Genomic DNA, 13,613 nt, shown 5'->3' on the forward strand with positions numbered 1-13,613 from the left:
CATAAAAAAGATGCTAAACCTCTTGGAAATCAAGGAAGAGAAGCTGAAGCAACAAACAACTACATTCTTTTACATCTGTTAGCCTGGCAAAGAGTACAAAAATGACACAGAGCATCATTCACTGGTTTCCAAAGTGGCTATGAAACATGTCCACCAGCAATTTGACAAGAGCTACTCAGAAACAAAATCAAAACTGCAAAAACATTCCTTCAATCTGGGAAGTCAGTTCCTCAGACTATGTCAAAGAAAAAGAAGCACGAATATTTAAAAGTATATGAATAGGAATGACTATTAAGGAATTGGTTGTAGTGGCTATCAACAGGAAACAATGTAAATAAAAAATAAATACTCAATTAGATGGGAAAATGGTTAAACAAATCATAAGATGTCCATAAGATGAATAATATACAGCTATTCAAAAGGATGAATATATATCAGTTGTTTTGAGATTAGTAAAAATGCCTGACAGATACATATATAACATGATGTGATTTTTAAAAAATCTGGTTAACCATTCGTATAATGTGTGTCTGCAATTATAGAAACATGGATAAAATGTGCAAGGACACTCCAGATTGCTTATCCTGAAACGAGGGTAGGATATAAAAAACAACAACAAAAAACGTTAAAAAAAAAAAAAAGGTGTCTATCATATATATGAGATAACCTTATTTATATAAAACTTTATATTAGTGTGTGTATGCATAACAAACTATAGAAAATGTTTTCAAGTAACCTTGCTTTAAAAAATATCGATTTAAATGAGGATAATCAAGGCTCCTTTGTTGTTTAAATTCTACAAGCAAACAGACATGGTATTGAATTCTAGCTTTGGGACTCATTAGCTATGACACTGGGCAAATTATTTATATTCTCTAAGCTTCCATTTCCTTATCTGTAAAACCAGGATAATAATGGTACTAACTTCATAATGTAAATGAGATGCTGCATGCAAAATTTTTTAGTGTTTGGCACTGTGCTCAAAAACTATTAACTATTATTATTAGTCACAGATTACATATTAATCAGTTTATATCTGCATCTAACACAAGCCCTAAAGACAGAAATATGTTGTCTTAAATGTTGTTTCAGAAGTATTATATATTATTTTTAATGTATTTATCTTCTGATACTTTTCTCTGGTTTTAAAATTCCTCAGGACATCCTGAAGTTTTTCACCTAAAATTTATTAATTTAGATCACCAAAAAAACTGACCATAGCAGCAAAACAAACTTAGTAAACAGTTAAAATTAGCTCCTTAGGAAGCTTGGAACATAGGAAGTAAAAAACTAACTACATTCATAGATTTTTAGAGTATTTTAAAATTTACTGTTGTAATAAGCCATTGAATTTACCACGCTGTCATATAAACTGCTGGATTATCTGACTCAAGCAGTAGTTAATCTTCACATTTGATTTTAGGAGAACAAGTGTAATATTAACTTAAAAACCTAACATCTCTGATGATCCTTTATTTTTCATATTCAGTATATAAATACATTATATAAATAAAATACATCAAAAATAACAAATGAAAAGCAAAACCAGAATCCAAATGACAGTAAATTTCTCAGTGACAAGAACTTTGCTCACTCACTGTTTAAGTCCTAACAATGGTTACATTTATTAAGCATTACTGAGAGTTTAACTTGAGGAGCTTACAGAGAGATGAAACCTGAAATTTATTTATAATACATCAGAAAAATGATGTTTGTAGATAACTTGCTACAAATATTAGAACCTATATTTGAGTACATAACCCAGTTGATCTTTCAGTGAAAATGACTGTCATCTGTCAGTGAAAAGGTGGATGACACAATGCGAACTCTAAATTTAAAATAGTTACTACATGGTTTAGATAAGAGAGAAAAACAGGACAGACAGCTCTATACTTACACTACATTTAGTGGTAAGATATGGCTGCATAGTCATGGCATGTTTAACCATGAGCTGGGGTCTTATTTTGCTGAATAAGAACAAAGTGGTTATGCAAGCTACCAATCTTCCAGAATTCACACCTTTATTGTCAGAGTCTGGAAAAACAAACAGAAAATAAGACACTAAAATATGACAAGGCAGTGGAAATGATACAGAATATTATTCAAATTACTCAATACTATCCTCTGAATAGATTCAGTACATGCCTCAATACAACAGATTAGCATTCCTTATGATACTAGACTTCTTGCCTTTCTATCTTATATAAAATTACATGTATTAAGGATAAAGGGCAAAAAGGCTGCACTTTGGAAGGCAAGTTTCACATCAAGGGGAGGAGGACTGAAGTAAAAAGCAGAATCAAAGTTGGGAAGTTTAGAGATGGAATTCTGAGAATAAACATAGTATTGGTTAGTATCTAAAAATGCATGGAAATGAGAATGGGAAAGAAATTAGCAAAGGAGGACAAAAACAATTTAGCTGAGGTGATACTGTGTTTAAGGGTACTGGGGAAAAAGATGCTGCTGTGGTAAAATGTCAGAAGACAGGAATGATGCATAAGTGGACCAGTGCTGTATTAAGACAAGTAAATGCTGTTCAGCTAAGAGAAAAGTGTAGCTAGCTAGAAGATACAATGTGTCTTAGTTCCTGGGCATTTTTAGAGGAGATTAGCAACTGTTTAACATTAAGTGACAACAGTATCACCTTTAAAATCTAGGAAAGGGGAAAACTGGGAAGCAGAACAGAAGATACAAAGAAAAAGAGGTAAACATGGAAAATGAAAAAATAAAAAAGACTGCATTAAAATATAAAGAATATCAACAATTTTTACCATAAATGGTACCTCTGTAAGAGGTAAATGGCCCCCAATTCTGAAAATTGACTGAGGCTGCCTGTTGTTCCTGATTAATATATATTAGGGGATGGGAAGTAATGTTAGTCTTGTGTGCTTTCAAGCAATAGATAACAATTATGACTTTTATGATTTTATAATCATTTATATTTTCATTAATAACTTCAATTTTGTGACTGATAGATAATATATAATATTAAAGATTTAACAAACTTGTCAATTTAAAAATTACTAACATCTTTCTAGGTCAAGGTTAAGCACATTTTATATAATTATAAATGGTATTAGGAAGGCACTATAAATCTTTTAAAAACATTTTTATACTAATTAACTTCATTTTGATAGAAATTTTTATATAATTTGAAAGATACTGAACAGTTTTTGGATAAGCACATTTACCTACATACATTAGTCCCTGGACTTACTTTAATTCTTGCTCATATGACATCTAAAATTATATTCTATTGCAAGATATGTGAAAGAGATGAGTCCCATGCTTCTATTACATTGCTGTAAATAATACCAGTCAACTATAACGTAACAATAACCTGGGATTCAACACAACAAAAAACAGAGTTCATTTAAAAGTGAAGTAGTTAATTATTAGGCTAAGCAGAGTGAGAGGCAAAAATAAGAAATGTGCACAAAGTATTTTAACATCTTATAAAATCAACTTAATGACCAATATATAAAATGTCTTACCAGCTAGAGATTCCTCATATTTAAGAATGTGCTCAACTAGGTTATCAACAAGTTGAGTACAAGCTTTCTTCACAGGTTTATATGAGGAATCCTCTTCAGACTTCAACAACTATAAGTGTATATATATGAAAAAAAAAATCCCAGTATAATTCATTAGACAATAATAATATAAATGCATCAAAATGTGTCCATAAGTAATAAGATTTTCAATTGGTTACTAACAATACTGAAAATGCAAATTCACAAATAAAAAATATAGAACAAATATTTTAAAATATAACCAGTAATTAAAGATATTTCCAAACAATTTTAGTATGAAGTTATTTAAATTGCTATGTATAGAACCTAAGGCAGAATATGAGAGAAATGAGAACACTGACCTTCCCTTAAGATTACCCCTCAATGCTAGTTGAGTGATTTTAAAGACTTAGAATTTCATCCCTCATCATTTCAAGTTCTTGATTTCTCAAAAAAGTTTATTATGGGTTAATGACATTTTTAAAATAGCTGTAACTACATCTGACTTGCACCTTAAAATCTGCAATTATAAAACACAAGGCTGGATTTCTTCCCTGTGTTATCTTTTATCAACTGATAGAGATGTGCTACAAATAATGATATGAGAAAAGAGATAAGTCTAATTATAGCTGGAAAATAAATACAATCTTTAATAATCAGAGGTCAATGGTAATGTCACCTAAGATACATCTGTTTTGTTAATAAAGAATAGCTAATACAATTCTTGGGTTATTAAAGAAGTTAAAAATGTGTAATTCCTGTCAAGGGTTCCAACGCTGTACAATTATAACTTTCTGCAATGATGGATATGTTTTATATCTGTGCTGTACAGTATTGCTGCCACAAGCCACATGCAGCTACTAAACACTTGAAATGTAGCTAGTATAACTGAGGAATTAAAAATAAATAAAAATTCAAATGAAATGAAAAATCACACGTGGCTAGTATAGGACAGAGAAGATTTAGTTTAAACTTTCACTACAAGATGTGTGGATGACTACAACTGATAGCAATCAGAATAACGTTATCACACACATTTCCCCTACTCCTTCCAATTTAAAGAAATAAATCAAATCAAGGTAACTTCAATTTACCCAGTTTTAGCTCTAAACAGCAAGTTCTCCATGTCCTGCTCTGTAACTCAACCTTAAGCAGCTATTAATATTATATGCTACCTTGTTCTTTTTTGGGAAGGGGTAGAAAACAGGCTCTTTACCCTTGTTTTTGCTCTCCAAGACATCAAGTACACACAAAAGTATTAACCATAAATTTTGGGTTATGACACACTGCCAGTACTGGTTATACGCCCTTTTCTTTGATTATAAAATATAATGAATATTTCATAAAATAAAATATAATGATGCATTATGAACCTAACTTAAGAGTATCTCCAAAAACTTATATTTCTCAATGTGCTCCTTCCTTTATCCCATCTTCCTGTTTCACTTTCAAAGTACCACTTATCAGAACTTTTTCCATTTCTTCACTTAAAAAAAAAGTTATTCTAGTTTTGCTGGATTTTCAATTTTCTAAAAGGTATCATGCTGGATGCAGTATTCTGGGATTGGCCTTTTCCATTTAATATGTCACTAACTGTAATCCAGGTTGTTGCATGAAACTGTTACTTAACTCATTTTTGCTACTATAAAATAGGTGTTGTGTCTGTACTGCAATTCATTCATCCATTCTACTGAAGACAAGTTAATTATAACTTTAGTGGCATAATGAGCATTTTTATTTGTCTCCTGGTACACATATGTAAGATTCTCTCGGGTGTGTACCTTGGCATGGAATTCCTGGGTCATGGGTAATATGAATGTTCAACTCTATGAAATAACGCTAAGTTTAAAAAGAGTCTTGATTTGCATTTCCCATATTATGAATGAGGCTGAATACCTTAAGTCACATGTGTTTTTTTCTTTATGAAATGCCCACTCATTACTTTCTCCTGTTTTCCTACTGAGACTCTTGCCTTATACTGGTTTGTAGGAAAGCAGCTCTTTATATTTTTTAACAACGTTCCTTTGTCAGTTGTATGTGTATCAAATATCTGTCCCACTTAGTGTGTTTTTTCTGGATTCACAAGTGTTCTTCATTTTAAGGCAGTGAAATTTATCAGTCTTTTCAGGTTATTGGTTTTCTGGGACTCAAGAAATCCTTCATTAAGAAAAGTCAAAAATATATTAATACATATACTGTCTTCTGGGGCTTCCCAGGTGGCGCTAGAGGTAAAGAACCAGCCTGCCAATGCAGGAGACATAAGAGACGCGGGTTGATCCCTGGGTCGGGAAGATACCCTGGTGGAGGGCATAGCAACCTACTCCAGTATTCTTGCCTGGAGAATCCCATAGACAAAGTAGCCTAGCAGGCTACAGTCCAAAGAGTTGCACAGAGTTGGACACAACTGAAGCGACTTAGCTCGCACATAAATACTGTCTTCTAAAAGTTTAAAAGATTTCCTTTAATCTATGCGTGTGTGTGTGTGTGTGCATGCTCAGTCATGCCCGGACTCTTTGCTGAGTTGAAGAATTTTTTAAAAAAGTAAAAAACAACCCTTATGGGTAGCCACTTGTTCCAGTCCCATTTATTGAAAAGTTCAAGCTATCTTAATTACTCAATCTTTAATAAGTCCTGGTACCTGTTAAGACACATTAGTGCTCCTGCATTTTCAGAAGTGATGATTATTTTCAACTCTTTACTTTTCCATATATGGTTTAAGAACACCTTGACATGCTTGATAAATATTTTCTATTCTTGATTTTGATGAGATCTCTTTTAACATCTTCCCATTTTGCATGATTTTTACTTTAGGTTTTACAGTTTATTCTCTGTCAGATTTTACTTCTAGTTTACTAGACGTTATTCATTCAAGGGTATTAAATTTTATCAACAATTTCTTTTGTATCCTCTGATATGATTACTTATTTTTTGTTTAATGTTAAATCATACACACACGTGCTGATGCTAAACCAGCCCCACAATATGCATGCACAGATGTACATATATATGTATGCATATATAATATATATAGTATAAACATATACACATCTCTGTCCAACTTTTTGATGGGTAAATAAGCTGTAGACATCAATATACTCTCTACCTTTTCCTTTTGAGATAAAATTTACATGAAATGATATGTACAAATCTACAGTTGCCCAGTTTTGTTAAGTGCATTACCCTTTATAACTCAAACACTCTACCAAGATAGAGGACAAACTTTCTCCATCTTTAACTTACATTAGAATCATCTGGAGACTGCTAAACTATAGAATGGTGGGCCCCAACTTCAGAGTTACTGATTAATTAAATCTGGACAAAAGTCTTAAAATTTTACTTCTAACAAGTCACAGATAATCTTGTTAACTTTTAAAACTACTGATATAGATTATTACCATCACCTTTGAAAATTCCCTCATGTTCCTTTCCATTCGATCTATGGCTCCCTGCAACCACTCTTCTGATTTTTTTCCATACAGATTAGTATAGCCTCTCCTAGAGCTTCGTATAAACAGAATCATAACCTGTACTCTTCTGTATAAGACTCTTGTCACTTTGTGTAATGTTTTTATTATTTACCTACTTTGCTGTTAAGTATCAATAGTTTGTTCCTTTTGACATGCTGTACTATTTAGCTATATAGATACATCAGGTTTTCTTTAGCCATTCACTGGTTGATGGAGACAAAGACACTATTTGACTGTAAACTCGGGCACGAGAAATCAAGCTGCACCTTCAACCCTTTGCTTAGAAATCTCCTCAGCTAAACATCCAATTTCATCACTTGAAGTCTTCCCTTCACCAAACACTAGAAAAGGAACACAATTTAGCCAAGTGCTTCGTCAAATTACGAGGACAGACTTTTCTCTGTTGTCCAACAGCATTTCTTCATTTGCATCTGAGACCACATCACAATAGCCTTTAACCATCCATAATTTTACCAAAATTTTGTACATGATTATATACATCCTGAGAAATGTGTAGGCAGGTCAAGAAGCAACAGTTAGAAATGGACATGGAACAATGGACTGGTTCCACATTAGCAAAGGAGTAGTACGTCAAGGCTGTATATTGTCACTCTGCTTATTTAACTTACATGTAGAGTACATCATGCGAAATGCCAGGCTGGATGAAGCACAAGCTGGAATCAAGATTGCTGGGAGAAATATCAATAACCTCAGATATGCAGATGATACCACCCTTATGGCAGAAAGCAAAGAGCAATTAGAGTCTCTTTGCTTTGAAGAGACTCTAATTTGAAGAGACTTCTAATGAAGGTGAAAGAGGAGATTGAAAAAGCTGCCTTAAAACTCTCAAAAAACTAAGATCATGGAATCTGATCCCATCAATTCATGGTGAATAGGTGGGGAAACAAAAGAAACAGTGACAGACTTTATTTTCTTGGTTTCCTATGATGACCGCAGCCATGAAATTAAAAGATGCTTGCTCCTTGGAAGAAAAGCTATGACAACCCTAGACAGCGTATTAAAAAGCAGAGACATTACTTTTCTGATAAGCAGGCTGCAGTGACCTCTAAAAGTGATGCGCTATTCACTCGACCCAGAAAACCCCACAAAATCATCCAAATCAAGAGGTTCAAATCTTCATGCTCACTTTAAGAACATTCCTGAAAATTGCCCAGGCCATAAAGGGTTTGCATATCCGAAAAGCCTCCAAGTATCTGAAGGACGTCACTTTAAAGAAGCAATGTGTGCCACTCTATTGTTACAGTGGTGGAGTTGGTAGGTGTGCACAGGCCAAACAGGAGGGCTGGATGCAGGATCAGTGGCCCAAAAAGGGTGCTGAATTTTTACAGCACATGCTCAAAAATGCAGAGAGTCATGCGGAACTTAAGGGCTTAGACGCAGAATCTCTGGTCACTGAGCACATCCAGGTGAACAAAGCCCACGAGATGCGGCACAGGACTTACAGAGCTTGTAGTCAATCAACCCCTACATGAGCTCTCCCTGCCACATTGAGATGATCCTTACTGAAAAAGAACAGACTGTTCCTAAACCAGAAGAGGAGGTTGCACAGAAGAAAAAGATATCCCAGAAGAAAGTGAAGAAACAAAAACTTATGACCCGGGAATAAAGGCCACAAAAAATAAATGCAAATAACAGTAAAGGGAAAAAAAAAAAAAGGCAGAGACATCACTTTGCCAACAAAGGTCCATCTAGTCAAAGCTATGGTTTTGCCAGTAGTCATGTATGGATGTGAGAGTTGGACCATAAAGAAGGCTGAGCATCAAAGAATTGATGCTTTTGAACTGTGGTGTTGGAGAAGACTCTTGAGTCCCTTGGACTGCAAGGAGATCAAACCAGTCAATCCTAAAAGAAATCATTGGAAGGACTGACGCTGAAGCTCCAATACTTTGGCTACCTGATGTAAAGAACCGACTCATTAGAAAAGACCCTGAATTATTAGCATAAGCTTAACCAGGTCAGGACTCCAACTGCAGCTCCTGTACCAGATGAGATGTTAGTGCTTGAACAAATTAACATCCTCTGGAACCTGGTGTACAGCTAATGATCTGGGAGATACCTTTTTTCCTCATCCTTGTCAAAAGCCCCCAGAAGCAGTTTGCTTTTAACTGGCAAGGCCAGAAATGTACTGCACTGTCGCAGGGGTATCTTAACTCCCCAGTCTTACATTATAATTTAGTTTGTATGACGCTGATTATCTTTCACTTTAACATGACATCACACTGGCCCATTACATTGATGACATTATGCCAACTGCACATAGTAAGCAAAAAGGAACAAGTACACTGGACTTATTCGTAGAATGTGCGTGTGAAAGGGTGGGGAATATATCCAACAAAAATTTAGGGGTCTTCTACTTTGAAGAAATTCCTGGGGGCTTAGTGGTGTGGGACATGGTGTGATGTCCACTGTAAGCAAAGAAGAAGATGTTGCATTTGGTCCTTTCTATAACCAAAAAAGAACTCAATGCTTTAGAGAGTTTCTTTGAATTTTGGAGGCTTATTTGGGTATATTATTCTCATTATACCTCATTTGGGTATATGATTCTGGCCCATTTACTGAGTGACCTGAGAAGCTGCCAGTGCTGAATGGGGCATAGAAGAGAAGGCAGCTCTGGAAAGGCAGGTCCAGGCTGCTGTGCTAGCTGCTTTGTCACTCATGCCACAGACCAGCAGCACTGAGGTGTCAGTGGCAGATATGGCTGCTGACTGGAGCCTCTGCCAAGCCTCTATAAATGAACTGCAGCATAGGTCCTCAGGATTTTGGAACAAAGCCCTGCCACCCTCTGGGAACAACCACTTACTTTTTGAGAAACAGCTCTTGGCACGCTACTTGGCCTTAGTCGATACTGAATGCCTACCCATGGGCCACCAAAATCATCATGCATTCTGAGCTATCAATCATAAACCGGGTGGCTGCCTCACCAAGCCACAAAGTTGGGTGTGTAAAGCAGCATTATATCATCAAAGGGAAGCGGTGTATACACGATTAGGCCAGAGCAGGCTGAAGGGCACAAGTTAATTACATGAAAAAGTGGCCAAAATGCCTATGGTTCCCATTCTGCTACACTGCCTTCTCTCAGCCTGCACCTCTGGCCTCAGTTGACCACAGGGAATATCCCTGGTTTACAGATTGGTCTACACAACATGCAGGGATCACCCAAAAGTGGACAGTGCAGCAATACAGCCCCTTTCTGGGACATCCCTGAAGGACAGTGGTGAAAAAAAATTCCCCATTGGGCAGAACTTCAAGATGTGCATCTCATTCACTTTGCTTGGAAAGACAAATGATCAAAGTTGGTGACAAGGGAATCTGGAAAAGAGGCATCTCTGAATGGTAAAATATTTATATTCCATATGAATGTTCACCAAAGGGTGGCCTCAGCAGACGACTTGCTCTGCAGATACCTTCTCCAAGGTAACAGCCTCTTTCTGCAGCCACTCCTGTCCTCACCCAACGGGCTCATGAACAGACTATGTGTTGTGGCAGAGACGGAAGTCACACTTAAGCTCAGCAACATGGACTTCTACTCACCAAGGCCACACTATCTATGGTCCACTCGGCCAGCAGTAGAGAACAACACTGAGTTTCTGATATGGAATGACTCCCAGGGATTACCAGCCAGCAACCTGGTGGCAGGTTGATTACAATTAGGCTGCCTCCATCATGGAAGGGGCAGCATTTTGTTCATACTGAAACAGGCACTCTTGATATACTTTTGCCTTTTCTGTATGCAATACTTCTACCAAAACTACCACCTATGGACTTAGAGGACACTTTATCTAGCATAATATTTGTTGTTCAGGCTCTAAGCCGTCTGACTCTGCGACCCCGTAACTGCAGCACTCTCGGCTTCTCTGTCCATCACTACCTCCCTGACTTTGCTCAAACTCATGTCCACTGAGTCAGTGATGCCATCCAACCATCTCATCCTCTGTCATCCTCTTCTCCTCTTGCCATAACTCCACACAAAACTGCTTTGGTTAAGAAAAGCACTTCAGCGCAAAAGAAGTACAGCAGTGAGCCCATGCTCATATTCCATGTTTCCCACCATTCTGAAACAGCTGACTTGACAGAAGGTGGAAACAGCCTTTTACAAACTCAGTTACAGCATCAGATAGGGGGCAATATCTTGCTGTGGCTGGGGCAAGATTCTCCAGCAGGCTCCTATGCTCTGAATCAGCATCCAATACATGGTGCTGTTTTGTCTATAGCCAGGATTCATGGTCCAGGAATCAAAAGGTGGAAATTTGAAAGGCATCACTCACTCAAATTTGCTAATCAATCATTTGCTAATATGAGTGATTAGCAAAATTTTTGCTTCCATTCCAGTGACTTTATGCTCTGCTGGCCTAGAGAGAGGTTCCAGAGAGAGGAATTTTTGTACCAGAAGACATAACAAAAATCCCACTGAACTGAAAGACTGTTAGTCAACTACCATGCACTCTTTATGCCTCTGAATCAACAAGTAAAGAAAGGAGTTGGGCTTTCCAGGTGGTAAAGAACTGTCTGCCAATCCAAGAGAGCTACGAGATGAAGGTTTGATCCCTGGGTCGGGAAGATTCCCTGGAGGAGGGCATGGCAACCACTTCAGTATTCTTGCTAGAGAATGCCCTGGACAGAGGAGCCTGGTGGGCTACAGTCCAAAAGGCCACAGAGTTGGAAACAACTGAACATGCTGGCACCAAGAAGAAACTAGTGCAATATTCCACAGTGGAGGTACGTAAGAGTGTGTTTGGAACGCAAGAGATCCCACAGGCCATCCCTTAGTAATAAATACCAGCTATGACCACATCATCAGTTATAGATACAAGGACTTTGTCATGAGTATTTCCTGCTTATTTTGTCATAAATACGTGTGTGTGTTATGTGTACGCAAGTTGGGGAGAGGGACAGGAAGAGAGAGACTGAGGGAGGGAAAGTGAGAAAATGTGTTTCTTCCCGCCCACCTTCTATTTCCTTACCACAGAACATAAAGTATATTGATTTCATATCAAAGTATTTAAATGTTATTATAAACTGACATGGTTGTAATTAAATTACAGGATGTCAAGAGAAGAGTAAACATTACTCAAGGACTTCTTCTGGGAAAGGGGTTAGTGCATTTTTGGTTGTATGCAGGATAACTGTATCATGTTAGATAGAATCATGACTTTGTTATTGTCTTTATTTGGAGATTTAGTATGGTATAAGGAGATGTATCAATATACGGGTGCCAAGTTAACAAAGGGTAGAGCTGTGATGATTAATTTTAAGCGTTAACTTGGTTGGGCCAAAGGATGCCCAGTTATCTGGTTAAACATTTTTACTGTATGTGTTGGTGAGTGAGGGTACTTCTAAATGAGATTAGCACTTGAATTGGTGGACTCAGCATAGCAGATTGCCCTCTCCAATGTGGGTGGGCCTGAAAAGAACAAAAGGTAGAGGAAGGAAGAATCCTACCATTCTCTGATTACCTGAGCTGGGACCACTGGTCTTCTTTCACATTTGAACTGGGATTTATACTATCTGCTTCTGTGGTTCAGGCTTTAGGACACAGAACAAACTACACACTAGGGGCTTTTCTGGGTCTCCAGTTTGTCGACAGATTGCGGGATTTAAGAGGCTCTATAATCATGTGAGGGGCTTCCCTAGTGGCTCAGTAGTAAAGAATCCGCCTGCATGGAGGAGACATGGCTCCAGTCGCTGCATTGGGAAGATTTCTTGGGAAAGAAATGGCAATCCACTCCAGTATTCTTGCCTGGGATGGCAGGCTACAATCCATGGTTGCACAAGAGTCAGGCTTCACTTAGTGACTAAATGACAAAAACAATCACACAAGACAGTTCCTACAATAAATCTTTTCTCTGTCTCTCTTTTTCAGTATTTGGTTGGTTCTGCTTCTATGAAGAATATAATATTCTAGAAGAGATGACTGATACATATCCTTTCTGAGTAAATCCCTGGCCCCCTGAAATTACTCTTCTGAATTTTTTCAATACAAATTAGTTTTGCCTCTCCTTAAACTTCATATAAATGGTATCAGAATATGTACTCTCCTGTGTAAGGCTTCCTTCATTCTGCAGAGTGCTTTAATAAATGTCTATACTGCTGTATGTATTAGCAGTCTGTGCTTCTACGATGTGGAGCACTATCAAATTATATGAATATTGATACAGTCATTTTTCTATTCATTCACTGATTGATGGCAATAAGAGTATTTGATTGTAAACTTCAAGAGGCAGATCTTATTTTGGATTACAAAGGCCAGGAAAAGATGAAATGTAGGCTATTTAAGTTTTTTCATTGCCTGCATTTTCTTGTAAACTAAAAAAAAAAAAAGTGGGGGCTGTAATCTTAGAACATAAGCAATGAAAATGAATGGCATTGCAAAATTAATTTTGTGTACCCACTATAGGCTATGATAGTGATTTACACTGACTGAACCACTTTTTAGAAAAAAAAAAAAAAATGGAAGGACTTTCATGATTGAACTTTTTCACACACTACTGAAAAAATTAAAAAGAAACCACGAATTCATTAAAAGTTAAAAGGGACATGAGTTTCCATACATTAAAAAAATTTGTGTATGTTTGTGTGTATACTTTTATATATATATGTGACATTCTAACATTAT

General features: G+C 36.7%; 1 protein-coding gene across 4 annotated transcripts in view; it reads right to left on the reverse strand.

Annotated features, from left to right (window-relative positions):
• NIPBL (NIPBL cohesin loading factor) overlaps positions 1–13,613 on the reverse strand; it is a 205,139-nt gene that overhangs the window by 20,811 nt on the left and 170,715 nt on the right. For all 4 annotated transcript variants that reach the window (XM_061393710.1, XM_061393706.1, XM_061393708.1 and 1 more), the window contains 2 exons: positions 3,495–3,603; positions 1,898–2,034 (listed from right to left, as the gene is read on the reverse strand). In XM_061393710.1, the coding sequence (XP_061249694.1) occupies positions 1,898–2,034; positions 3,495–3,603 (246 nt within the window). The remainder of the gene's footprint in view (positions 1–1,897; positions 2,035–3,494; positions 3,604–13,613) is intronic.

The sequence above is a fragment of the Bos javanicus genome, chromosome 20 (assembly GCF_032452875.1).
Source record: "Bos javanicus breed banteng chromosome 20, ARS-OSU_banteng_1.0, whole genome shotgun sequence".
Taxonomy (NCBI): domain Eukaryota; kingdom Metazoa; phylum Chordata; class Mammalia; order Artiodactyla; family Bovidae; genus Bos; species Bos javanicus.